The following is a 26,476-nucleotide window of genomic DNA, read 5'->3' on the forward strand; positions in this document are numbered from 1 at the left end:
CTCTAAGAGTTCTTGAGTTACTGATTGATATGGCAGGCTGAACTTTCGCGAACTGTCAATACGTTCTGGTTACTCGAGCTGCCCAAGGCCCAGACAGCAGGGCGGAATTCGAAGACATTTCGTATTCAAATGTGCTGATCAGGTCTCCGCAAAACACTCCTCCGGTGCCTCACCGTCGCCATCGACGTCATGACCATCGATGTTGATGGGCAAGTGTGATGATCCGACCTACAACTTCCCCCTCTCAGGGTTCATGCATAAGCGCCCAGGAGTCGGTTCATCCAATCAGTGCATGACATTGGAAGCTCGCGGGCAGGGTGATTACTCTCCGCTTCGTCGCGTCAAGGGAACTTTCAGCTGTACGAGTACCTAGCTCGCCAGGAAGCTTGAGGCGATAAGTGACGATGTGGAGAGCTCGAGGGTCTAGTGAGCTAGCCAAATAGTGCAAACATGACAAACATGACAAACACCGTTCATTTTCTCACCCGGACTCCAACGCGTAATGGTAGAACATGTACTACATCTTTTGATTTGGCCATTGCTAGATACTGCCTGTAATGTTCGACTGAAGCTGATATAGAGCACTGACGTGAATGGAACTCTCTATAATACGCTGCTTTACCTTCCTGCTTATGAATCCTCCGAGGATACAGACCTTGCAGCATGGATGGCGGCTTCCCGTCTCACAAGATGCCGGCCCTGTTGACAATGCAGGAACTGAATGGCGACCTGCCTCCTATTTTTCTCACTTCTCGTCTTCTTTGCTATTTCCAATCTGCTCCATTTCACATCACTCACAAAGATTTGGCTTGAGCAAAGACCGAGGATCTGTCTTTCATTGGCTTTTTTGGATCTCGATTGGAATGCCCCATTGTTAATCTCCTTGTTTTGCCTCGAGAGTGAATCCGACCTCTTCGGCATGTTACATGGACATTTTCAATTCACCCTTTCCATTTGTATCTTCAGATGATGGTCCCGCCGTGATAGCGTCCGTTTGAGAACAGACCAGCTCTAGGGACAATCGTCGTCAGGTCGCCAACAAGTCTCAATGACATCCACACCATCCTCTGCCAGCCACATCAACGCGACGGCCATCGAGAACGCATTCCCCACTCCTCCGACAGGTGATAATGGTTCAGAGAGTGCTTTTTACCTCAAAGGCCGCATGTCTCCAGCCCCTCGCAAATTTCTGCCCATGCAGCGCGCTCAATCGACCCCGCCTGAGTTGACGCACTCGAGTCAATTCGCTATACTCACGAAGAGCTCACAAGGGCAGACATCTGATGTGGCCAGCTTGGAACACTCGTGGAACAGGTTGCGCTTATCCAAAAAGAGGAGCCAATACTACGATGGTGCGTTCGCCTACCGCGAGCCAAATAATACTGCGAAGGAACGAGTTGCAAAGGACTGGGTAATCCTTGCCGAGATCAAGTTGAACTGCTGCGTAAGAATTGAAACTGTCTTTCGCAGCTGCTACTGACCATCAACACAGGTCGAGTCAGAGAAGGAATTCCTCATCGACTTGTCCTTTCGACTGTCCGAGATTTATCAACGTCCTGCATCTTGCATCATGGCCATGGTTACCACTAACATTCCAATACTACTCGGTGGCAATTCCGAACCAGCATATCATCTTACGATTACAGCTTTACCTTCAGAAATAGCAGCCACCAAGAACAAGAGAAGTACACATTTGATTCAGGATTTTATTCATGATACACTTCAGATCCCGCCAAAGCGGGGCGTTGTGCGATTCGATGCCGTCGCGGAAGAGAACATGGCAACAAACGGAATGACTGCGCTGCAGGAGATTGAGCAGCTGGAAAGGCAGTCTAATGACGAAGATGGCATGATGAGGGCGCTCAGCCGACAAAAAAGTCGCCGAAGCAAGAAATCCAGCGCGCCGACTCTTGCAGAAAGGATTCGTGTTGGCCTTCCGTCAATCAGGTCGACGACTCCTTCGACCCAGTTTTTCAACACGCTCGAAACCACAGAAATAAAATCGGCTATGGCCAGTGGGCCAGGCAAAAAACGCGTCAAGAAGAGACAAAGTATTCTCGGTTTCTTCAGGAAATGACAAGGACTTGGTTGGATTACATTTTATTCGCCATCGACCACCCCAACCCTAGAGATTTCATGGATAACGCAGTGACGCGCCTGGTATAGTAATGAGCAAGTGTTGGCTACCGTGCATGCAATAGTACATAAAGCAAATTCTAGTACTTGATTTTCAGTGTCCTCGGAGGCCATGGTTGGATGAGTGCCCGTTCTGTAGCAGCGACTATTCACTTCTGCCTCACTTCACTTCAACTGCGCCGGTAGCTCTGATCACTGTCAGTTCCTTCCCTTCCTGCGTTCACCAGGTACCCGGAAGAGAGAGCTATCGACCTGTCTTACATTATCGGCGTCACCGACAGTTACTTTATCAGAGGTTTGCTCCTGACACGTATGCCAAACCTGTATTTCCTCAGCCTCACGTATCCTCTTCTATCGCAATGAATAACAAATATGGAACTCGGCGACTTCACAAAATACTACAGAATCCTCGGTCTCCCGAATCATGCATCATTAGAAGAGCTGGACGAGAGATATTTTGAACTCATAGAATACTGGACTATGAAAGGTCGAGGCGCCAACGACAACGGCGGGCCAAAGCTGGAACTGCATCTTATCGACCAAGCCTACAAGGCCATCCTGTTAAAGGCCATAAGAGAGAATGAAGAGACGCGCAAGCCGGCACCATCGACATACACAATGAAAGATATCTCGCAAGGTCAAGATCGAATAATAAGGTCTTGTCTTGACAATGGCGAGTCGTGGAACCCGCCGCCCGAGGAGAGGTCCTCATCACTTGATTTTGAGGATACACTTGAAGAGCGGTCTCCATCACCCCAGTTTGAGGATATTTCGGACAGACTTAAGGTCGGACCTGTTGAGGAAGAGGTAGAGGATTGTTTGGGAACTGCGCCAGGATTTTCGATCAACGAGATCTCAGGTGAACTCCACCACGCTCCGGACAGGGCAGTCATCGTCCGTACGTGACCAACAGTATTGATGATCAGAACTAACCATGAGTTCTCCAGATGCTGTCAACTGCCAAGGAGTTTGGGGATATGGAGTTGCACTGTACCTCAGAAGACTGGTATGAATACGCCATCTACTTCTATCCAATGTTGCTGACCACGCCAAGTATCCAGAAGCATTCAAGATCTACAAGGCGCACTGCGAATCAACAAATCGACCATACGACCTCATTGGAAGTTGTTTGCTTATCCCTCCGCAACCTTCGGACTACGAAAATGAGATCAGGATAAGATTGAAGGGAACAGCCAATACAATTCCTCTGGGGCAGTCAGTTTTCAGACCACGACGTTGGATCGCCTGTCTATTCACCAGCATCGGCTACGGTAAGCCCAACATGAAAACCAACAACCCAGGAAAGGATCCGCCGAACAAGATCATCCCTAATACAAGAATGGCACTCGAAGAACTCAGAGTTCGCCTTGAAGACTACGGACCGACGAATTTTAACCCTAGAACCGCCTGGAAAACTGAGGCCGATAAACCAGGTGAGATCTGGAGCCCGAAATTCAATAGCGGCGCATTCGGAGTGGATTGGGAGGATACTCGCATGGTGATCGACGAGGAGTTTGAGGGATTCGAGCGGCCTTGGACTGTGATAGAGAAGTTCAATAAAAATGAATACGGATCTCCAGATGATGATGGCGAGAACGATACTGACGAACGCAGAAACACCAGAGAGTGCTGCGGGCTGACCTGTCCGGTGTAAAAGATGGGATACGAGCGTTAACTTCAACCGCGAGGCATCAGAGAAAGGCGTTGAAGAAAAAGGGATGTACTATGCTGCAGCCGGTTTAGCTGCACTTTCTCTTGGCATAAATCAAATTTCAAAACTGCCTATCGTCACTTGCGCCTAGCACTTCCCTCTCCCAAACCACCAGTGAATCCTTTCCATCTCGTAATCTTCCTGGAATCAATAATGGAAGATCAAGCTGTTGACACCCGTCCGCAAAAAAGAGTCAAACTCGACACTGACCAGGTGGACTTAATTACATTGTCTCCTGATCAAGCTAGCGGCTCATCTACCATAGCCAAGAATCTAACAATGGATGACGGCGCAAAAGAATGCGAGGTAGGTATCACTGCCTTTGTCGACGGAGATAGAAGCCTCTTTCGAGGGATTCTTAAGAAGAGATATACAGATTTCATGGTCAACGAGATCTTGCCTTGCGGAACCGTGCTGCACCTCCGATCGATGAGTGCCAAAGGCCTGCAAGTGCAAAATTCACGCAATAATGGTGCAGAGGCTCCCGTGCAAGACGTCCTTGAACATGCAAGGCACGAGGCAGTGGCATCGGAGCCTCCTACGGCGGAACTCGAGTCAAAAGAGACGGGGATCCCGGGAAAGGCTAAGAGTTTAGATGACTCTAAAGAAGACGACATAGGCATCCAGAACCCAGAGGTAAATTCCCTATCACTTGAGAATTTGGTCAGGACTGACGAATTACAGATTTCCGCCGATGATCGCGTTAAACTTCTCGAGTATTTCAGCGAGGAAATAGTGGCACAGATGATCTCCCTGTATGAATCAATTCTTCGAAATCCTGGTAAGAAGTCTCGAGAATATTCGACCGTTCGGACAGCATTCACCTCCGACCGCAGTCTGCGGTCAAAAATCCATCAGGAGATCCGTCGCATTTTCCGCAGCAAGATCGACTCTACGACAGACAATGAGGGTATATTGGTCCTCACTGCAACAGCCATGTCGTCGAACAACAGTCGTAACCGCGGCTGGACAAAGCCCAAGGAAAAGTCTTCGCGACCGGGAAAACTGAGCTGGTTGGATCGTGGTGGTGAATACATCCATTTCACTCTCTACAAGGAAAACAAGGACACGCTTGAGGTCATTTCATACCTGACGAAACAACTCAAGACTAACAACAAGACGTTTCAGTTTGCGGGGACGAAAGATCGGCGTGCTGTGACCGTGCAAAGAGCCAGCGCTTACCGTATCGAAGCAGAGCGATTGGCCGCATTGAACCGTACCCTACGATATGCGGCGGTGGGAGATTTCGAGTACCAGAAACGTGGCCTGGAACTTGGTGATTTAACTGGAAACGAGTTTGTGGTCACGTTGAGAGACTGCCACCTTGATGAATCGACCCCGGAACAGAGCACCGCCGAGAGGAAGGCTGCCGTTCAGTCCTACCTCTCACGGTCGCTCCATCAGCTCTACAAGCATGGCTTTTTGAATTACTACGGTCTGCAACGTTTTGGGACTTTTGCTACCCGTACCGACGTCGTTGGTTTGAAGATTCTCAAGGATGACTTCAAGGGCGCCTGCGACGCAATACTCGAATTTTCGCCTGTGGCGTTGAACAAGTCTCAGCCCCCGGACAACGGCGTCCTCGTGAGCCAAGACGACCGATCTCGTGCTGAAGGTATCAATATATGGCGCACGACCGGTAGGATCAACGATGCTCTCGACAAGATTCCGCGCAAGTTTTCTGCCGAAACAGCCTTGATACGCCATTTAGGTAAACGCCCGCAGGACTATTTGGGCGCTCTACTTGGAATTCAGCGCAATCTGAGGCTTATGTATGTCCATGCCTATCAGTCCTTTGTGTGGAATCTTGCCGTGGGTGAACGGTGGCGGTTATTCGGTGGCATGGTCGTGGAAGGCGATCTAGTGCTGGTCCACGAGCACCGAGAGAAGCAAATCGCCGAGGAACCACTGAAGGAGACGGTGGACGCAGATGGAGAAGTTGTCATCGAACCATCTGGCGATGATCGCGCCTACGATGTCGACGACAGGTTTGAGCGCGCCCGCGCGCTCAGCGCCGCCGAAGTAGACAGCGGCCAATACTCCATCTTCGACATCGTCTTGCCTCTGCCGGGATTTGACGTCGTCTACCCCGCCAACGCGAGCGGCGAATGGTACAAGACATTCATGGCGAGCGAAGCAGGCGGTCGACTCGACCCGTACAACATGCGCAGGAAGCAAAAGGACTTTAGTCTGAGTGGCGGGTACCGCAAAGTCCTGGCGCGGATCGGAGAGACATTCGAGGTCAGCGTCCACGAGTACGGCGACCGAGACAGTGACAAGCAATTCGTCGAGACCGACATGGAGCGGATCCAGCGGGAAAAGCTGGCGTTGCAACAAGAAGAACCATCCGAGACCGCTGCAAATGAAGGTCCAAGCCGAACTCCGACAACGGACGTCGTCGCCGTCCCCGATGCCGCAGAGCAGCAGCCTCAACAACCGCCGCACGGAGCGGACGCCAAAGACAGCGACAACAACGGCGAAATACCCAAAAACACCACGCCGCCGCCGCCGAGCAGTCCGACGCTCAAGCTCGCTGCCGTGCTCAAGTTCCAGCTCGGTTCAAGCCAGTATGCGACAATGGCGCTGAGAGAGCTATCCAACGGCGGTATTCAGGCCTACAAAGCCGAATTTACGGGCGGGAGGTAAAACAAAGTTCGCTGACCCTTTCCCAAAGAAACAAAGTATAACAAAGAAAGAAAGACAAAAAAATGAGGGAATCGATAGGGCGTGCAACATTGATCAGGGAAATAGATGCTGGATGTGTGGGGCGGAGCGTCGACTAGTGATCGTGGTGATGCCTAATGGGATGAGCTACAGGGTGTGAAGGGGTGAGAGAGAAAGAGTACCAGGATATCCCCATGGATGTCCGTGGCATCGCGGCTGACAGGGAGCATTAAATTGAGAGCGTCCTGGTATGTAGTGTTTTCCATCAAAGTTGTGCTGACCGAAGAGCTCACCAACTCCTTCCCCTCGCTCTACTACGGTCAAGTACCCTGCGACTCTGAAAGCCCTCGATTCAACAAATACAGTTCCTGCCATTTCCTCTCACTCAAGACTTAGAGGTCTAGGCTCACGAATCGCCGGCGATATTCTCTGGCTAACATAAATAGTGAAGAGACTGGAGTACCTCGAGGATTTCCAACGTGTCCATGCCGTTTCACAGAGGAGATCAAGTCATCGTCAAGTCCGGCTCGTAGCCTTCAAGCATCACCAGGGCAGGAGAGACATGTCATGGGAAAATACAGCGGGACGGAGACACACATACACCAGGTCACTCTTACCGAATGCTTCATCCTCTGGATGAGCTGGTTCCATCCATTCCGCCTCGAACGGATGTCCGACTGCCGGGAGCCTGAAGCCGTACAATAGTCAGTACTTGGCCATGGTGGCCCTCGTGTCCAGCAGCTCGAGGAGAGCGGTTTGGACGTGCTCTTGCCACTCGCGCAGTTGTCGATCTTGGAATTCAAACCCTTCGCCTGCCATCGACTTTCCTTCTCTGACCGCCGGGGCCGATATTCTGATAAGGACGTTGTAATGCTTCTCCTGAAGTTCCGACGCGCTGGATGGCAGCGCAAGCCTAATGACCTTGTCGATGTATTGGTTGACTCTCTTCACACTCACACTCCGAGCGATTTCGTGGTTACCTGTCGCTTACGTCAGTTATTCACGCTAAGAACAGAAGGGGACGGTGGCTGGCACGTACAATCCTCGCAGATATTGAGAATTGTACATTGTTCACAGTCGGACGAGGGGATATGTGTGAGTTTGGCGTCGAACGACTTCAGCGCCCATTCGTATATCGTCGCAGCAGTGTAAGCACGAAACAGGGCCCGTTCGGACATATGAGGCCCGGCGATCAAAGCCTTCAGGCGTCGTTCTGTCTGTCCATCGGCGGACGAATCAACCAACAAACGAGTCAGCTTCAGCGGCTCACCCGTCAGCCTTGACGAAGTTGGCGTCACGATCCTAGTGCCCTGTATGATGTGAACGAAGGTTTCGTCAATCTGTTGCATGGTTTTTTGCAGGACGTTCTGGATATGTCGCTTTGGAAGAGGAGGCTCGTAGCCCGTGCTGCCGCGGTGCTCTCGAGGACGGAGGAGAAATTGCGACTCCCATTCTTCGAGATCGATTGGACTGGAATGAACTGGGGGTTTTCTTTCGGCTTCGGCGTCCCGAAAGTCAACCGAGATGCTATCGGAAGGAGAACTTGATGTCGACGTAGCATGAGAAGTTTGGCCCGCCTCATTTGAAAGAGAAAGACGCAATGTTTCGCCGCCATCACCCTGGGCAGGACTCTCTCCAGGGTCTTCAAGATTGAAAGTTGAACCTTCGTTCAGCGTGTTGTCGGTCTGATGTGGGTATGTAGATTTTCGTTTGCCGCCCTCAAAATAGTCTCTCATTTTTGGCCCGTAGTCCGCCCAATTCCGGAGAAGCCTATCTAGCTTCAGCCCGTGGCTGCGGCCCAAACCCACAATTTTATTCGTGATCTGCTCCTTGGTGAAGGCAGACTCTGCCTCTTCAGTTGTATCTTGAAACTTTAACCGAACTTCTGCCGCGAGCTGGGCAACGGTAGAGAAAGTTGACTGAGAAAGGAGGCTGTCTAGGACATCGCAAAGGAGAACCTCCTCTGGTTTGGTCCAGTAACACATTGTAAGAGAGGGCGGTGACGGGTTGAGCTCTGAACTAGAGGTGATGTAAGAGAGGGGTAGCTATGAAGAAGACTCGGGCCAACGAGAGAAAGACACAGGCACGGAGTGAGATAGAAGTAGGGAACGAGAGGGAAGTGAGGTGAAAATGAGATGGAAGAGAAGTTACTAGTATCTGAGAACCCATAAGCCTACCTACTTCACAGGTCCTGTTCATCTTCCCCAGTGCCATTCACTGTCTCGTTTCGACTATTCACTCTTTTGTATTCCCTGGATGGTGCTACACACTTGGGACTGTGCATCTGCCCACTGCTTAAGCGATCGAGATGTTTGTGGGGACTAGCTCCCACCAGCAAACAAAGAAAGACAACAATTGGCCTCAGATTCCGTGGAAGCATCTCCAGAATTCACTTGGTTGGTCAGGCTCCTGCTCGCTCGGCGTGACTTCCACACGTCTACACCGCACTCATCTGCCTTATTTCTCAATCCTCACCTCACTTTCTTCTCGATTGCCCGTGGAAATTCTGCATATTAATCACCATTCGAGACGTAGAAAGTGCGAGATTCCCGACCATTGTTCCCTCCCATCTCGTCTACCCACAGCAATCGAGTTATACGCAACTCTCAGCCGAACCTCACATCCACTTCAACCACACGGCTAAGTCCCAACATACCAGCCAGCAATAATTGCTTCATTTCTCATGTGAATACCCTTTGAGAAAATTACTCAATTACATTGAGGTTCAGCTACCAACAAACCCCAGACGACACTGTTCCAGGACAAATTCAACATCCTCCAGCCCATACGCTCAGTGTAGGAACAAGGGATTGACGTGTGAACCTCCCTCTTCCCATATTGCCAGGGGGCGCGTCCAGCGAAATCGATCCGGGTTACCACCGAGGTCCAGCAGAGAGAACAGAGCTCCGTCTCCAGAACTTGGGACATCCCGGAGCTTGAGAGTCTGTCTCATGATGATCAATGTCAACCGGTCCTTCAATCTCTTCGTGAAGTTCACATCGCACTAGACACCGGCGTCGAACGTACAAAGGCATCATTTCTCCTCCAATACGACAAAAAGGCCAACTCCGGACCACCAGCGGACGCCCCGACAACTGTCCAGTGGCAAAACTATGAAAACTCCGTTCCAAGTCAAGTCGCTTTCAAAGACGAGGGGCAAATGATATGGGGAGACGAGGTCGAGCAGGAGCTTAGGACTGAAGGAATCAAGCAGTCGCAGGTCATTCGGCACCTGAAAGCTTCTTTGTTCGACGCGCAAATCCTTTCCCAACGAACACCTCAGCAAGAACTCTCACGAAGTCTCACCGAAATGAGAAAAGTCGAGCTCAAGAACAGCTTACAGTCTTGCGGCGAGGATGCTGACGATTACCAACTGGAAACCCTGTCACTTTACTCCGACTACATGGTCGCTATGTCCTTTATTTCATTGCAAAGACCCATGGAAGCCTTGGTTGACCCGTTCGCGACAACCGCGAGCTCTACAAAGCTTGGAACCCACCGGGAAACGTGCAAATTCACGTTTCGTTGCCATTACCGGTAGGACCAACTCCCAGACAGGTGCGATAGGTGGTAGCTGCGGCGAAAGCGGCGGGTATACCCAACCCTTACCCAGTGGCCGAGCGTGCTTCAGCCTTAATCCATCATCTCTTCAAATCACGCGCCGATGGCCAGTCAATCATCGGGAAGAGATATCTAATTTCTGATGTTGGCGCTGGTTCCGCGGATCATCAAGTTTGGGAAGTGGTCGAGCAACAACCCCTACAACTACGGGAGGTTGGCATTCCTGAGGAAGCCAAAACCGCCTGGTGCGGCGGAGCCTTTGTCAACCAAATAGCTACTCAACAGATCATGAGGGATATTCGCGACATCGACCGAGTACTGAGAGCAACACAGAGGAGCAATGGACCCAGTGACCGACAGTCGTTTGAACTCAAGATAGCTAAGAAGTTCGAGAAGGAGAAGCTACGATTCGAAGGAAGAGAAACTATCTACCTCCGGATTTAGGGCCTCCCAGACATACCAGAATTTAGGCTCCGCGGGGGAAACAAGGTGGTCCTTTAGCCGGAAGATATCAAGAACGCTTTCGCGCCTTGTCTTGGGAAAATCGTCCTTATGCTTGATACCGCCATCAAAAGTCTCGAAAGGCAGACCTCGCAAGGGGCGGTACAAGGCATTGACGAGATTATTGTGGTGGGAGGCGTCAGCCAAAACCGATACTTTCTCGGCCAAATTCGCAACCGATATTCCGGCGGTCTAAGAAGTCTTTTCCGCTACGCGATCCCAGTTACTCTTCCCCCTGAGGCCGCGTCGGGGTCTCTCACTGTTGCACATGGGGCCGTGCTGCCATCTGCTGAAAGAGATCTTATCAAAGAAAGATACTTACGCAGAAGTTTTTGTGTGGGACGGCATGACGAGATTGACAGGCGTATGTACCCGGCGGAGAGCTGGTACACAAGTCCTCAGAATGGTCATGTTCGTGTCAACGTCACCCGTTTCCTCTTCCGACAAGGTTTCCATCCTCAACGGTTTTCCTCCGCGCCTTTTCAGGGCTGGCGGGGCCTTATCCCCGATGACATGGAGGATGGAAGTTGGTTGATCCAAGAGCAACTCTACTACTCAGACACCCTTTCTCAGGATGGTCTATGGATAGACGATCCGACCGTCGACATTCAGGCTATGCCGGCACCGCTCTCCTTCCGTATCTCGTCGGAAGAAGCTCGACTATTTCCTCGGGAGCGGGGACCAACTAATGCCGAGTGGTTCTACCTCGAGTATGATCTGATCCTGTCTCTGGACGGACATATCATGACGTTCATCTTCACTATCCCCAAGAAAGGGCGATTCCCTAAACGCGGCGACCGCTATGCAAATGTTATGCGTAAAGCGGGTCATTATGACACTGCGGGAGTTTCTAAGCTATTCAACTCTGCTTAGAAACGAACAATCCGGTCGGCCTTTTTGGAAAAACACATTACAACAGCATCCGCCTCTAAACAGAAGGGCTGGACTTGGCCCTAGGTTCTGGGCGGCACAACACAGCTGATGAATTTCCTTAGTCCAATCCCCTTCAGTTTCCTCTGAAACACAGCGGAATCAATCAAGGTTGCTCCCTACAGCCAAACCTGGCCGTTCAAAGGACAACTAAGAGCTTTGGCGGACCTTTGTTCCATATGCATGGCTTTGATTGGGAACGTAGGTCTAGGACATGAAGCTTATCGATGGACAGGATATTTTTCATCGAGCCCTGGAAGACGGAGACATGTGGCAGTTGCTTCAATCGTTTCCTCATTCACTCCTTCATGCCCGCTCAATCTTCGGAGAAACATCTCCCAGACGTGGACCAACATATCCCTGCGCTTTTGGGTAAATCCTGCCGACTGTCGATGGGATGCCAAGGCGAGGAGCAGCAAGATTGGAGAATAGATGAGTTTTGAGACAACAAAACACGATAAAGGCGATGATGACATATGCTCTAAAGAGTTAAAAACGCATTGTAAGGGTATTCTCACACTGATTCTCTCTCCCATCCTCTGGTTTTGTTCTAGCCTCGTTCTCCTGCTCCCAGCTATTGGATGCCTGGTGTGCATGGCCCGGGTCCGACTCCAGGCCCCGAAGAATGAGAGATGAGGAACAGGGGAAGTGAAGAACTACACCTCACCTGTCGCTTTTCTTGTTTTTTTCTTTTCCAGGCGTAACCAAGTAAAGACTGACCCCGAGACGGAGTCCTGTACGCACCTGAAGGACAGATATGCACACTCAATTCAAGCCCGACTGCACATGCAGGCGACCTATTCTTGGCCATCGTCGGGCTACCAGATTCGTGCTGGTTGTGCTGCGCCCTGGCCAGACGTGCATATGCTTATTTACCTCACGCTCGACAAATTTCCCTTCGCTAGGTGCTTCCTGTATTGCGACTGCATGGTGGCTGCTGGCAGTCAGCTTGAGGGTGAATATGACCACCGTCTTTAAAGTCACAAGCCTGACGCTGAGGATCACGCTCACGATCCTATGGCTGGTGATGAAGATTGCGTCTGGTGGCACGTGAAGGTAAGACGTGTCGCCTACGACGGCCTCCATATCGTCGTTGCGCCCTTGAACTCCTGATCGAAGAAAAATCTGGGCGTCTAGGGGAACCTCTTTGACGATAGAATGCCCCCCCCTGATCCGTTGTTGAAACTCTGAAGCGAACCTCGGCAAACAACCCGGGCTGATAATTTACACCAGGCAAGATTTAGGCAGTAACAAGTCAGTGTTGTCTTCCCACTCTGACAACCATTTCGACATGAGTGTCGCTGAAAGACGGGATAAATAAATGCTCAGGAGACTCCAACACGACAGGCATGCGAGCATCAGGTAGCTTGATCAATGACCAATCCGGACGCACCATCGGATAAGAAATCGAGGCTCGTTGGAATCTTTCTAGGTGTGTTCCGGAGCACAATGTCAAGCAATATAGATATATGAAAGAGCGCAGGCTCTTGAGGCTTGGAGGCGGTTCTGGTATACATTTCCGCGTGCAGGTTAGTCACAGAACCTCAAACAAACAAACCAAAACCCTCTCCCCTCTCTGCTCTTCTCTTTTTTTTTTCCTTTTTCTGGCAATTTATCCGCCTCCACCATGCACAAGTATTTTCCTAGTAGGCCGATTCTTCCGTGTTGAGCATCCCCACCATTAAGCCTTCAGAGGATGCTCTAACGGCATCATCAAGCAGGTGTTGAATCTCTTTCGACGTGCTTCTGCATCTGGATAACTAGGGCGAATTTGGAATTCATCTTCACCTGGACACAAAGGTGTCGTGCAGCAAACTCCCGTCTTTCACGGAATGCCTCCTGCGTAAGCGCTCAACTATTATAACGGAGCATATTCAAAGGCAAAGACGCAGACTTGCTGCTCAAGCGATGTTAAAAGGTGGAAGTCGATACCGAACCTCCACTCGCGGATATTAATTGGCTGCACCGCAAGGCTAACCGGGAATGGTTAGCGGCTGCACGAGATGAAAGTACAAGTGAAAGCCTGTACTACTCAGTACACCGAGTTGTTACCCCCTCCCCCTATGAGGGACGCCCGTTATACGCGGTCGAATACGAGTTTATACTTGCTGCTAGTTGGAATTGTGATGGTCCTTTGAGCCGATTTTTCCACGCGCCAGGGAATTTACGAGTTGGCTCCGAGGGGACACAACCTTGTGTTGTTTGCGTCGAAAGTTCAATGTCAACGACGTGCTCCAATTTGCCAACTCTGCTGAATAGCAACAACTCATCAGCCGTGTCTTCTTTGCTTGTTGCCTGGAGCTCCTGGACGTTCATTTCCGCCTCTCTTCGCGCGCCCTTGAAGCATTATAATCTTCATTATCGACTCGAATGCACAGATCGCCCGACCACGGTGCGAAGCCTCCCGGGGATATGGGTCTTTGATAGCCTTGTACGGCTATTTGCTTACCATGGCTTGCCTCCAACACCGGCCTCGGTCTGAGGATCCCAGGAAAGCTAACACAGTACGAATCGGTGGTCCCGTCGGATTCTGTCCACAACACCAACAGACACGAGCCGTACTCAGTTCCGGCCCTGCTTCCTGCCCTTCCCTCGTCTCAGACAGCCACTGGCACGAGAAATAATGCTACGGCGGTCAGGGTCAATTCCGTGTACAGAGCGCATGGATGTTTTCAGCGAAGCGCCCGATGCCATAGCTGGAGTCCCTCTTTCGCCGCCCAGCTGTGCAGGGCGTTGTCCTGGATAAATCTCACAAATTCCCCGGGGCTCGGTTCGTTGCCCTGTTATCCTACAAAGCAAGTCCAATTGTTGACAACTGACGAAGGGATGACGTCTAGCTATATAACTGATTTGGCGAGCCAAAACCAATGATAATAAACGATGGCGACGACGGCGACAAGGAAGTCTACCTTGTCGGGAGATGATCTCGATCCTCATCTCCCCCCTCTTCTAGGCCTTCCTAAACTCGCTCCGCCTTTCAAGCCCACGCTTTATTTCCATTCCCGTCACTCTTCACCCTCTCAAGCCGTAGCATGTTCTCGCGCATCTCACTCTCACTGGGCAAGTTGACCACGATCAAATAGAGTATATCCTTGTGCAAGACGCGTCGGATCAGCCCTTTGTTCCTCCTCGGCAGTCTGCCCATCTCCGCGTTCCTGACGTCTGTCTCGCTCAATTCGTACCCTCTCCTCCTCGCCCGCCGCTGGGCCCTGCGACCTCTCCGCTTGGCCTTCGGGTCGAAGTGGCCGCCTGTGAGCAGCCCGAGGATGGTACCCGAGTTGGCCGGGTGGTTGGGGTCTGCGAATCGCGAAGCAAATTTCTTTTCCGGCGGAGGCATCACCAGTTTGCTGTCTGGGTGCATCCCCGCGTAGGACGCCTGTGCGCGGCGATCGAGATAACTCGCTAGGAAGCCGGAGGAGGAATGCAGCTTGTCCTTCACGCTTTGTGGGAGTACGCTTTGAGTGGCGCCCGAGGTCCCTCCTGCACTGTCTAGCGCTGCTTGAGCAGCGGCATCAAGCGCTGGATAGATCAATGGCGCGGATTCAGGGAGAGACAGCTCGCCCCGGCTGACGCCCGAGGTGAGGCGAATCTTGGCGAGCTTTTGCTTAAGTTCCGAGTCGGGGATTGAGGTCGCTTTGACGAGTGCTTGATCGGTCGAGCTGAGGCCCGTGTTCATCAGGTTCATGCCGAGAATCGGGTCATGCGGGTTGTCGGGCTTGAAGGTCATGATCATGCAGTACAGACCGCGGGGTTTGAAGAGCGATTCGTTAATTTGATCGAGGTACGTATTGCGGCGATAGCGGGACTGGATCTCTTTGCCTGTTTCGCTGGCGACCTGTATCGCGATGGTGACGGCCATGATGATCGGATTAGGCACCATTCCCACGGCAAAGCAGGCCACGTTGATGACATCGAAGACGGGGCTGGCTTTTGAGGCTCTGTCCAGGTCGTTGATGAAATCGATGAAGGTCTTTTGATCTATGCCAGCACACTCGCCCAGCAGAGGCGCATACGCCCGAACGAATCCCCGCGATTTGTCCTTGGGTCGACGCTGAGGAAGAATAACTGGACATGGGAGCGGTTTGAAGGTCTGAGTGGGGCTTGGAGCGATCTTGTGCTCGTGCAAAAAGGCCCTCGCAACTTCTTCGTCCGATGCAGGGCTTGTAGCCGCTGCTTGCTCGTATGTAGGAGGTGGTTGGCTCAGCTCCTCGGCTGCCTCATCGAGGGCCCATTCCGCCCTATCGTTGTCCAAATCGGAACTGCTCACGCTCGAGGAATCGTCGTCGTCAGCGCCCTCGTCATCCTGGGTATGAGATTTCTTCTCCCCAAAATGGCTGGTGTTGGCGCCGGGGTTAGTCCTAAACCTAGAGCTTTCACCTGCCTCACTTTCGCCTAGAGGATTAGGAGAAATCCCACGCTCTCTCGCGGCCTTCTTTTCTTTGTGGTCTGCAATGGCTTCCGATGCTGCTCCAATTCCTGCGCCGATGCCTTTCACGAGCCTGCTGATGATAGGCATAACTGGAAGACCGAGGGGGAGTGCGGGGTTCACTTCGAGATTGGAATATAATAATGACTTGTTCTGAAGCGACGCAGGTTGAGGGGTGTTCTGGAATGCTTCACAGAGTAAGTGGCGTTCCTCTGCCGAAGTGTTCTTTGAGTTTGGGATCTCTGAGATTATATAGGTATATATCTACCCCAAACCGATCCGCAGCTGAACAGAAGTACACAGGCAGCGACGAAATCCGTGCCATTCGAGGTTAGGAGCGCGAAAAGATTGAAGCTTGGGGCTTTCAACACTGCCTCCCGTCCCCAATTAGCACGCTTCGCGAGATGGTCCACGACGGGAAAGTCCAATTGGCACAAGCATTGGCAACCAGGGCCAAGAAAAGCTTAGCACGAGGCTAATTAGTAATGGCGGTGTAAGCCCTAATGGCGGGACAGAGCAGATAGGAGGCCTAGTGCCCAGCTCTGCCAACCAAGTGCAAGGCGCAACGCCATTTCGCCTGGGTTGCCTGATTCAATGGAAAACGCGTGCTTGTCAGCCGCCGCGCAATCTGGCAACACGGACGTACAGTATGTAGGAGTCGAGCAACAAAGCTTTACCTTCGCGGAGTTGACTTTTATTGGAAGCGTCAATAGGACTTGATGGATCCTCCGAGCGAGGCACTGGGAAGCAACGAAGCAACTTAGCCGGTCCACGCTCTCCTTTGCTTCTCGTTGCTTTTGCCGTGAACAGCTACACAAACCAGACGTTTGGCGTCTTCGCTCTCGGAAACGGCTGCGCAATGTGACGGTCTCATGGTGAATCTGCGTTGACATCCCGAGCGTGGTACGGCAGCAGGGGACGCTAGCTCAGTCGGGTTCTTAAACAGGTCTGTACAACATCCTGGCGAGCTCGAATGCCCTCAACAAGCGGTCAGTCGATCCCTACGACCTTTTTATTAGAAGAGGGATCAGAATGGGCTCTTGGACAATTTTGACACATAAGATACGTCCGCGTCTGGCACGTAACGTTCCGAGGAAAATGGTGAACTGGCATCGCTCGGGTCTGAACACGTTGCAGCCCTTGCCGTGTGAAGATAATCACCTGCCCATCAAGTCGCACCGCAGAACAAGTTCAGCAACCCGGAGCGTTCATCGGTCTCTGAGCTTATGTCACGTCGATGTATCCTGAGCTGTTTGGAACCTGGTGCGTTCGTGAGCAAAAGCTTGGATATGTAGAAATGCGGTCAGGTTGCACTACCGCCATGATCCTGGCACTGCTGATCTCTGAACGATAATGCTGCTAAAACTGTGGAGTAGCAGATCGCCTTCCAGATATTCAAATTGCATGATCCCTGCTCTTGTCGGAACAATCAAATTCCTGGAGACCAGCCGACCTCTTAAGGCCTTGATCCCATTGCCCTGAACATTTCTTGATGAAACCCTTGTGTCGTATTTGCCTGTTTCATATGGTGACGACAAAGATTGGTTGCCCAGTTGTTTGTCCACAGTGCCGCACCAAGAAGATTTCGACTCGGAGTGAGGTGATCATCCGCGGCTTCAATCTTGGGTCATGTGATATTGGAGGCGAGGCAAGGTGCATTGGATTGTACTTGTAGGTTGACTGCCATAACTGAAGCCTGATCCTTGTTGCTTCTGATCCCAGGGCTTTTGCACCAACATCATCCTTGCCAGAGTTGGATCGGAATGATCGAGAGGGGTTAGATCCAATGCTGGGGTAGCTGCTAGCATGACCCTAGATTGTTGCCGCCTCCATCTGCAGCAGTGACATGCAGAACTGAGTCCAAGTCCCAACCTCCCGCAATATCAGACACTGAGTCCTTGGGATTTCCCAGAGGGAATGGTGCCTGTCGGCGGGTGCAAAGTTGGTCGATCACGTCTGCTCGGCAGCGATCAGCGCTGCATCCGCGTCTGCTCCAGTGTACTCCGTACGAGGTACACAATGGGAGCCACCAGAGGTCCCAGGGAACCCCAGCCACGGCCCCGCAGTTTTTGCAGGACCGCTTCGTACAGCGTAGAGCCCCAAGCACGAATTCACCAACCAGAGGAGAAACAGGAGAGCACGAGAAGGTGTCTCTTTAGCCCGAGGGGAGGGACGGTTGATCCCGTTGTTTCTGCTTATTGAGATCAATAGTTAAGTCACCTTGAGCAGTGAGTGTGACTAAAGCTGCAAGGCGAGAATAATCATGCAATTTGGACCTCTGTATGCCCGCAGAACTTCCTCCCCGCACCTAGAAGACATTATCTGCGTATGGACAAACCGAAGCCGCGGCGACCATTCAGTAACTTAGGGAGTGTGGAAAGCGTTTTCAAGCCAATGCCCGAAGCCAAAATGTCGAGGATTGGCATCCAGACTATGACCGACCTCGCCCTCCAAGAAGTCTCCTCTTCCTAGAGGAACATCGCTGAAGGACTTGTGCGGACACATTGGTTGGCTACGAGCCATCTGTGCCTGATTATTGCATTCGAAGTTGCAAGGGAATCAGGGATTTTGGGCAACATGATCGCTCTCATTATAGGTTTCCCTTTCCCACCGATTTTCACTTGAAGCTCGTCAAGAAAAACGCTCAATGCGAACGGGGCATCCATGGGAGTCGGACAAGCGAGAAAATGACCCGGGAGCACCACATTGTCGGCAAAATAGACACATGATGGAAGAGCAAGTCATTAAGAATCAAAGTTTGAGTCATGCGGAGACCTGGGATGTGAGAGCACGGCAAAGGAATCATTTGGTTGATCCCCTGAGAATATTATTCGCTGGTGCGGAGGGCTTGAAACATTGTTCTGCAGCAGCTTTTCTTCGGTGGGTGATTGCATGCACCATGGCTCGATGCCAAAGTGTTGCATGTGAGAAGAGAATTCGCATGGCTCTGTGTAATCGACCTACAGTAGAGCCGACGGCGTGAGTGGCCGACTACTCGTACATAATCAGTGGCTCTTACTCCGTTTCTTTGTCGTCGCTGCTCGCCTCATGGGCGAGCTGAGCCGGAATGGAGCCGTTGCGTCGGCATTCACGAGACAGTTGCGCATGTGTACTCCGTTCTCCGTACACCATACCTGTAAGGTGACTGCGCATGGATATGTTGGTGTCGAGATCCATATCTCGAATATCTCCTTACCAATAAGCTGAGAAGTCCGGCAAAAAAAGTCTTCTGAAAAAACCAACCACTGATAATTCCACGGCTAACCCAGGTGACGCAACATCAAAGTGGACCTGGGCTTTGGGGGCACAGGCTTGCTGTTTAGATTTCATGTGCATTCGGATCCATTCTCTGGGGCCGTGTGAGGCGACATTACTCCGGTACAAGGGGGGAAGCAGCCAAAGGTGAGGACTGACGAGCGTGATTGTACAAATTCTCCATATCTGGGTTTTGTATGACCTGTAGGCAAAGCTGTCAAGACTGTGTCCGATGGGTCCCTGCACTTGTAGCAACTGCATGCCTTTTTTGCGCAAGGGTCATTTCTTCGTGATTGCCCTAGCGATCCTGAGTTCCATCCCATCTCTTTCCAAAGAGCAATCTGGATGATGAGGCAGCGAAGGGGCGGGAGCGATCTGTAGGGGTAATAGCTGCGGGGCCCTGCTTAACCCGACAAAGCCTGGCGGGCGCCTCCTAAGGTGATCAGCATCGAACTTGTTTCGGTTGTTCGGTTACTCAGCCTATAGATGCGTGCCCAGGAACTTCCCCATATGCACGCAATGGACGAAGAACTGGTAGACAGCAATAGCTGACCGAGGCGCCCCTGGGTCGAAGGGTTCAGGATTGCAATCTGCAAAAAAGCCATGGCTGCCAGGACCTGAATATTTGTTGAGCTTGGCTGGTGAAGACAGAAAATTTGGTCGTTGAAGCTCTCCTCATGGTGGGATTGTCGGATCGATTCGAGAGTCAGTCTTACCACTTTGACTCTCCGTCTTCCGGCGTTTGTCCATATTTGAACTGTGGAGAGGGGAGATTGGAATTTGTGCGGTCCGTGTGTCTGTGTTATGCTAAGAAAGAAATACGAAGTCGTGGGCCCAAGGCATCTCCGCGTGGGTTGCTAAGGACAGTGCAGTAGCTAAGGAGGACGATATATTTAATACAAGCCAGTACTCCGTGCAGCAAGGGTGGTCAGTTGATGGGAGTCCGTCGCCTCGGTGGACGCGGTTCATGGCCGCCAGTAAGACCAAGGTACGGAGGAGAGGCGGGAGTCTGCGATAGTGTCAGCATCATTTACGTGTGCGTCTCTAAGAAGCGAACCCTAATCCGAAACATACAAATAGAGCTCAAGGCTCCAGAGTCATTGGACGGAATGAAAGAGGAGCCGAGTGGTGGTGTGCGAATGGTAGAGAATCGGAGTTGGATGTATTATTGTGCATACTGCATGGAGTATGTAGAGGCTGCATTCCCAGGAAGAGGCCGGACCATGGGGCAAACAAGGGCCAGGCTCACAACACCTGTGGGTGCCAGGCCCTATGGGTGCTCTACCCATGTACCGTAGGGGGGCTTACAACCTACTAGCTCGGTGCCTAGGTGCCTAGGTGCCTAGAACTAACCAACCTTAACTGCACCAAGTCATCCCAAGGCACCAAGTATCAGGCACCACAGGCATCAACCACCTGGGCTGGTAAGGCATAACGAACCACACACACACATCATACAACCACGCACCCAGCACCAAGCATCTGAACGCGTATCCCACTCCCCTTCGTGCGCCCTTAGTGCCCTCGACAGAATCGGGAGCTAACCAACTAGCCCACCTAACAGGAAACTCCCGCCCAGGGCTTGACTCCTGAAAAGTGCTTGGGCCTTTCCTGTGTGCCAATTGTCAATCGTCAACTTACTGGCTGCCGAACTGCGTTCGAACCTCTCCTTCCCTTTTATCATCCGTTTCCAATTCACCACCATCACCACCGCCATCCATCCCCCCTCTATATCCATCCATCGACACAATCTCTTTGTTATTGTCGTCGTCGTTATCACTGCCCCCTTCGCCCCCCTCCCCTTTGCGTTTACTTCCACCTACGGCCGCCCTCCACGAGACACCTTGTACACGCGCCGCGGCTGCCAACTTTCGTTTCTTGAGCTGCTGGGTTTCGACTCTGGAGCTTCCTGTCCCTGCGAAGACAAGTTTCTTCCGGCCCTTCGCTTCTTCTTCGACGTTCGACACTTATCGTCACGTACATAATCCACCTTCATTCAATTGCAATTCAGTCTCGGGTCGATTCGTGACCATTGTATGCCCTGTCCGTCCCGCAAGGCTCACCCTCTTGTCTCTGACCAGTTCACGCACTTATCCTGTCATGTCGAGACGTGGTGCCACAATTTAGAAAGAAAATATATCCCTGGCCCAAGGTGCGTACTGCTCTCTAAGCTGGCCTCTCGTCGAGTCCGCAAAACTGGAAATTGGCTCGATCACATACTAACTGGAATGTCCGCAGTCGAATTTCTCGCGGAAAGAACTCTCCTTTATCCCGCCCCCAAAATTGAAACAGGATTACCGAAACACGACCTGGCCCTTACTAGGCATCTTTTGCTGAAACATAGTCAAAGGAGAAGATGGCTGCTTTGGTCCAAACACTGCCTCCCCAAACAACGACGGTTACAATGTTGGGTCGCCCCTCGTCTTCGGGGGGCTATCCTTCTCCAGGCTCACAAGGCCAGATGAGAAACCAGCCTAGCCGATATAACATGCCCGCCACTGGGTACAGAGGCATGCCAGCTAGTGGTCCCATTGCTCCTTATGCCTTCACGTCCACGCCGCAATTGGCCACCACCAATGTCAACGCCAATCCTAATGCACGCCCCTTCGCTCTGAATACCGGGCGGTCGATTTCGTCTCCCAAAGCCCCTCAACCGGCTGCCTCTCCTTCCTCCCAACCTTCTACAAATGGTCTTCCACATGTCGATGCTGGAAATCGTCCTCTGTCACTAGGCCTACCCCCTATACCATCCGGGTCCCTCATGGGTTCTCAATCGACAGTGGTTGCCCCTAAGCCATCGCCGGATCGTTATCGAAGGAACGTGCGACGAAGTGACGGAGAGAGTGGTCCGAATCGTGTCCCTACAGGTTCCACCTTGCCCTCAGGCTCTGGCATGGCTGCGGTCGGCTCCCTTTATAACCATCCAACTCAATCCAGTAGTACACCGTCCCTGCGTTCTCAGCACTCTTACCGGAGCTCACCCCAAGGATATAACCTTCAGCCCAAGACAGCTAGCGCTGATGATCTCCAATTGGTTCGTCCTCAGCCTACGGAGCTGGCTGCAAGGTATCGGAGACGCAGTTTTGGCAGCATCGAGACAGCAGGTCTAAATCATTCTTCGGATAGTCAAGAAACCGTCTCCCCTCATCCGAAGGCATTCCTTGATTCGTCACCAGTACAAGAAGATATCTTGCCGCCACCTCAGCGACCCGTTCATCACAGACACAACTCGAGTGCTGACAGTGTTGCGTCCTCCAAGTCTGCCAGATCTTCCCGACCTGAATCAGTAAGTATTATCCGGTGATATGTTGTCAGAATTTCCCACTCACAATCCAACAGTCACGAAATGAACAGCCTCCCACGACCACTACTCCTGGCCCATTTCCTTCACCCAAGCAGGATCCGAGACTTACCGCACCCCCTCGGCTTGGAGATTCCAGCATTCGGCACCCGTCTCCCTTATCACGGCCAGTCAACATCCTCCCTGATAACACAGACGAGGACCGCCCTGCGGCATCAGGCTCGACTCCCTCTCAGACACCCTCTGCACCAAGCTCCGCTGCTGAGCAACTCGTAACGGTGAGCAAAAAGGAGGTAAAAAAGTCTAAATCAAAATTGCGGCGGGCATTTTCTTTCGGGAGCGCAGCAGAACTTAGAAAGGCTACTGCCCAACACAACTTGGAGAAGAGTGTGGCCAACAATCAGACAATATCCAAGAGGAATTCAAAATATGAGGACGAGCTGGAGCCCGAGCAAGCGCGCATTGCTGAAAAGCAGGAGGCTGCAGGATTGGGCGAAAGCATTTACTCGGGTCAGGGCACCTTCTTTACCGGCTCGACCGACAATTTGTCCATTTCTTCGACAGCTTCTTCGGCCTCAGTTATGCTTCGTAAAATGGGCAAGGGAGTGAAGAAGGGAACCCGATCTCTTGTCGGCCTGTTCCGGCCGAAGTCAATAATTGGTGTCCCCGCTGCTGATGCGCCTGTGAACTCGGCAAGTATGGCACAGGTTTCAATGGTCACTGTTGAAGCAGAAAGAGAGAACGTCAATGTCAATGTCAATCCTCACGAGCAAGCGGGAGGTGGTACGGGGTTCCCCAAACTTGAACGCAATTCCATCGACACCAAACTTTCCTTCGAAAGTGGCACCGTATCCAGCGATACACGATCACGGCGAAGCATTGTCGGTGGTGAGAAGGAGCGTGCTGAGGTTCTCGCTGCTGTGAAGAAAGGCATCCTTAAGCGAACCGATTCGAATCAACCATCGCCGAAAGTCAAACCATACGACTTCAAAGCTCCTGATTTCAACTTACCTCAAATTCCTCACATTAACGATTCGCCGAAATCGAGCGCTCCTAGTACACCTGCTGATGAACCACCTCGATCCGGTCATCGCCGAACCGACTCAATCACCATTGAAAGTAACGATCATGACGATTACTTTACTTCCATGACTAGACTTGGCAGTTTAGACTCAAAAAATATACCGGTAACCCCTCAGGGTCTCATTCGAAACATTTCATTCAGCCCACGAATTCAGTTCTACGATACTTGGCCCAGTGGAGAGTACGATCGGCGGGGTGAGATAGCAACTTGCAATCGATTGACTCCGATGCTGGCTCAGCAAATCAAAGAGGAGCTCAATACCTTCAAGATGGTACGTGACATTGCCTGCTTTGCACTGGATAATGCTAACCCCTTACAGGAAATGGAGGTTCACGAGTCATCCAAAGTCTACACTCACTTCTTTTAGTGCGGATGATCATCAATGGACAATCCTAGAAATGTCACTTTGTTCACCGAGTTTACGTTTGAGCAAGAAGTGATCACTGGCACGCGAGTCACCAAGAATACTCACGATTTCTACGACCCTTGCAGTACATTTGCAGCAAAGCATTGTTTTCGTCGCTAGATAACGGCGCGAAACTGTTCGTCGGGGCCTATTCTCCACCACGGGCCCTGTGTACATTTAAGAAAAGCACGTTCGTGTTGCATTTCATCCCGATCATGAAATTAGGTTCGAAGTAAGGTGTCCGGCGCAAGGCAACAATCACCCAAGGATGGTTATTAAGGTGGCATCAAGAGAGAATACATGTTGATCTTGGTTTTCAGTCTGGAGAAAGGAGGAAATTTCATCATTGGACCTTTCAGCCTACCCTTTTTCTAATCGAGGACCACTTGGTTTGGGAACTTGACTGAGCTTTGTCGTTGGAGTGATGGGCATCACAGATTGGTTCCTATTGGAACCGGCTTGGATGTTATTTAGCCTAGTACAAGTAGGAGACCAGCTGATCACTGGGTGTCTCTCATACCCTTTGGTTCAAGGTCAGAGAGAGAAGGGGAGGACATGCAGCTCTTTCTCCGAGGTGGGGGAAAATAATTGGTTTTCTGGTCTCCTGAAACATTGACCTCTCGACTTTCAAAACATGCTCGGGGCACCAGCCGTATTTGCGCAAGGCTGGGCTTTTCAAAGCAAATAGGAACACAGTACTGAGAAGGGAAGGTTAGCCGTAACGGCTAGTGTAATTTTAGTAAGGTTTCGATCACGTGTAAGGCTCACTCTACTATGCCGCTTTTAAATGCCTGCTCTTGTTGCTCGCAACTCTCCAATCTTTCATCTCTGCCACCTTGTTCCTGTTATATTTACACTAAATCTTCAGGTGTACCAGGTCGGCTCGGGCACCTCATCTAACAGGTAAAAGGTCCCTAGCTCGCGTTCTTTGTATGCCACCGGGTCGTGCAACGTGTGCGTCCTCACGTCCCTCCAAAACCGATCCAGTCCCACCTTTCTCGCCGTGGAGCTCGCACCTGTCACCTCAAACACTCCGCTTGTGACGCGGAGGCTGGTCTCAGTGGCCACGATTTTGATGCTCGCCACCCATTCTGCGACCTCTCCCCGCCGCCGTGCGCTCACATCTCTCTTCTCACCGTGGTCGGCGTACACATCCCTGATTTTCTCGCCTGCAAGATCTGCCAGCGCCTCAGCTGCCCTCAGATGGGCGTGGAAGTTGCCATACCGCGCCAAGATGTAGTGTTCGTCCGTTGCCTTCGCTTTATTGTCCCCGCCGTAGGGCCACGCTCGCGTTTTCGAGGTGGTCCATTTCTTGGCTTCCTCGAGCGCGCCCAGTCCGATGCCCACGTAGAAATTAGAGAAGACCAGCTGGATGGTCGGTAACAATAGGGACGCAAAAGGGACCTTCAAAACCTCGGCGATGGGCCTCTTGGTCTTACTGTCCCAACCGAATGCATCGGTCCACGGAACACGCACATTCTCGATCTTCACGCTCCCGGACTCGGTCAGCCTCATGCCGATGTTGTCCCAATCATGGCCAAATTGGATTCCCGGCTGTTTTGTCGGTACAATTGTGAAGATGTGGTCTTCGGTACCATCCAACACGCCCTCGAGGATCGTGGCGTCGGATACGACGCCGCCCGTGTTGAAAGATTTGAAACCATTAAACACGATCTCCTCACCGTCGCTAGTGATCTTGAGGTCGGCGTTCCGCGGGTTCACGGCACCGCCCACAAACCAATCATTGTCCAGAATCAGCTTCTGTATGCGGTGTTTCTGCTCGTCAGTGCCGACGACGTTGGCCGTGGTAGACCACAGCAGATGGTAGCCCAGCAGCATGCCGATGGAGCCATCGCCCTTTGCGACTTCTCGGATTGCCTTGTAAGCGATCGCCCAATCCTGACCGGCCCCACCATAGTTCTTGGGCCCCAAGAGCTTGGTTAACCCTGAAGCCTTGAGAAGCTGAATCTCACTGAATGGTGACTTGTTCTCAATGTCACGCTTTGGAGCATCCGCGGCCAGAATCTGACCGACATCCTGCGCACGTGCGATCCACTCTTCTGCAGTACTGGGAAGTCCTGGCCTGGAAAACTTGAAAGGCTGGTCGAGACCTACGGCGGTCTTGGGAGTTTGAACTGAGCCCATGATCACCGGGAAGAGATCCTCACTTATGCAATCAAAGGCTTTTTGACAGAAAACGCTAAGAACCACCGACTTCGAGATTTTAACGGCCTAGAAATGGACAAAGTCGAGCAGGCAGCATTTGAAGGGTCACTTTATATGAAAGGGGAGATGCCGTGTTGTCGGACCACATGTCGAATGTCTCGACTCATTGCGAGAAAATATCCACTTTGTTCAAGCCAATGGAAATATTCGGGCGACAGGACCGCGTTTTCTTGTTGTTCGCATCCTCAACTGACGTGCTCGGATGGCTTGAGCACGAATTCGAAGAACTATTTGCACATGATTTTGAGACGCGGAAATATCCCGGAGCGAGAACG

At 51.6% G+C, this 26,476-nt stretch overlaps 9 protein-coding genes across 9 annotated transcripts; 6 read left to right on the forward strand and 3 right to left on the reverse strand.

Moving 5' to 3' along the window:
- Positions 1-1,048: 1,048 nt before the first annotated feature.
- Z519_11068 (uncharacterized protein) lies at positions 1,049-2,077 on the forward strand (the record flags this gene model as incomplete). Its single annotated transcript, XM_016768781.1, has 2 exons — positions 1,049-1,444; positions 1,493-2,077. 2 exons carry the CDS (start codon positions 1,049-1,051, stop codon positions 2,075-2,077), a joined length of 981 nt encoding a protein of 326 aa, XP_016615168.1.
- Positions 2,078-2,508: 431 nt separating this feature from the next.
- Z519_11069 (uncharacterized protein) lies at positions 2,509-3,790 on the forward strand (the record flags this gene model as incomplete). The annotated part of the gene is made up of 3 exons (XM_016768782.1): positions 2,509-3,034; positions 3,084-3,142; positions 3,191-3,790. 3 exons carry the CDS (start codon positions 2,509-2,511, stop codon positions 3,788-3,790), a joined length of 1,185 nt encoding a protein of 394 aa, XP_016615169.1.
- A 210-nt stretch (positions 3,791-4,000) lies between these two features.
- Z519_11070 (uncharacterized protein) lies at positions 4,001-6,493 on the forward strand (the record flags this gene model as incomplete). The annotated part of the gene is made up of 1 exon (XM_016768783.1): positions 4,001-6,493. One exon carries the CDS (start codon positions 4,001-4,003, stop codon positions 6,491-6,493), a length of 2,493 nt encoding a protein of 830 aa, XP_016615170.1.
- A 723-nt stretch (positions 6,494-7,216) lies between these two features.
- Z519_11071 (uncharacterized protein) lies at positions 7,217-8,496 on the reverse strand (the record flags this gene model as incomplete). Its single annotated transcript, XM_016768784.1, has 2 exons — positions 7,217-7,491; positions 7,551-8,496. 2 exons carry the CDS (start codon positions 8,494-8,496, stop codon positions 7,217-7,219), a joined length of 1,221 nt encoding a protein of 406 aa, XP_016615171.1.
- Positions 8,497-9,671: 1,175 nt separating this feature from the next.
- On the forward strand, positions 9,672-10,516 carry Z519_11072 (uncharacterized protein; the record flags this gene model as incomplete). The annotated part of the gene is given in 3 exon segments (XM_016768785.1): positions 9,672-10,048; positions 10,053-10,069; positions 10,125-10,516. Coding segments are annotated over 3 exon segments (786 nt in total).
- Positions 10,517-10,624: 108 nt separating this feature from the next.
- Z519_11073 (uncharacterized protein) lies at positions 10,625-11,446 on the forward strand (the record flags this gene model as incomplete). The annotated part of the gene is made up of 1 exon (XM_016768786.1): positions 10,625-11,446. One exon carries the CDS (start codon positions 10,625-10,627, stop codon positions 11,444-11,446), a length of 822 nt encoding a protein of 273 aa, XP_016615173.1.
- A 3,034-nt stretch (positions 11,447-14,480) lies between these two features.
- Z519_11074 (uncharacterized protein) lies at positions 14,481-16,019 on the reverse strand (the record flags this gene model as incomplete). Its single annotated transcript, XM_016768787.1, has 1 exon — positions 14,481-16,019. The coding sequence occupies one exon, from the start codon at positions 16,017-16,019 to the stop codon at positions 14,481-14,483; it is 1,539 nt and encodes a 512-aa protein (XP_016615174.1).
- A 5,521-nt stretch (positions 16,020-21,540) lies between these two features.
- Z519_11075 (uncharacterized protein) lies at positions 21,541-23,936 on the forward strand (the record flags this gene model as incomplete). The annotated part of the gene is made up of 3 exons (XM_016768788.1): positions 21,541-22,470; positions 22,524-23,840; positions 23,889-23,936. The coding sequence occupies 3 exons, from the start codon at positions 21,541-21,543 to the stop codon at positions 23,934-23,936; spliced, it is 2,295 nt and encodes a 764-aa protein (XP_016615175.1).
- A 903-nt stretch (positions 23,937-24,839) lies between these two features.
- Z519_11076 (uncharacterized protein) lies at positions 24,840-26,120 on the reverse strand (the record flags this gene model as incomplete). The annotated part of the gene is made up of 1 exon (XM_016768789.1): positions 24,840-26,120. The coding sequence occupies one exon, from the start codon at positions 26,118-26,120 to the stop codon at positions 24,840-24,842; it is 1,281 nt and encodes a 426-aa protein (XP_016615176.1).
- Between the last annotated feature and the right edge of the window lie 356 nt (positions 26,121-26,476).

This window comes from Cladophialophora bantiana, assembly GCF_000835475.1.
Source record: "Cladophialophora bantiana CBS 173.52 unplaced genomic scaffold supercont1.20, whole genome shotgun sequence".
NCBI classification, from domain to species: domain Eukaryota; kingdom Fungi; phylum Ascomycota; class Eurotiomycetes; order Chaetothyriales; family Herpotrichiellaceae; genus Cladophialophora; species Cladophialophora bantiana.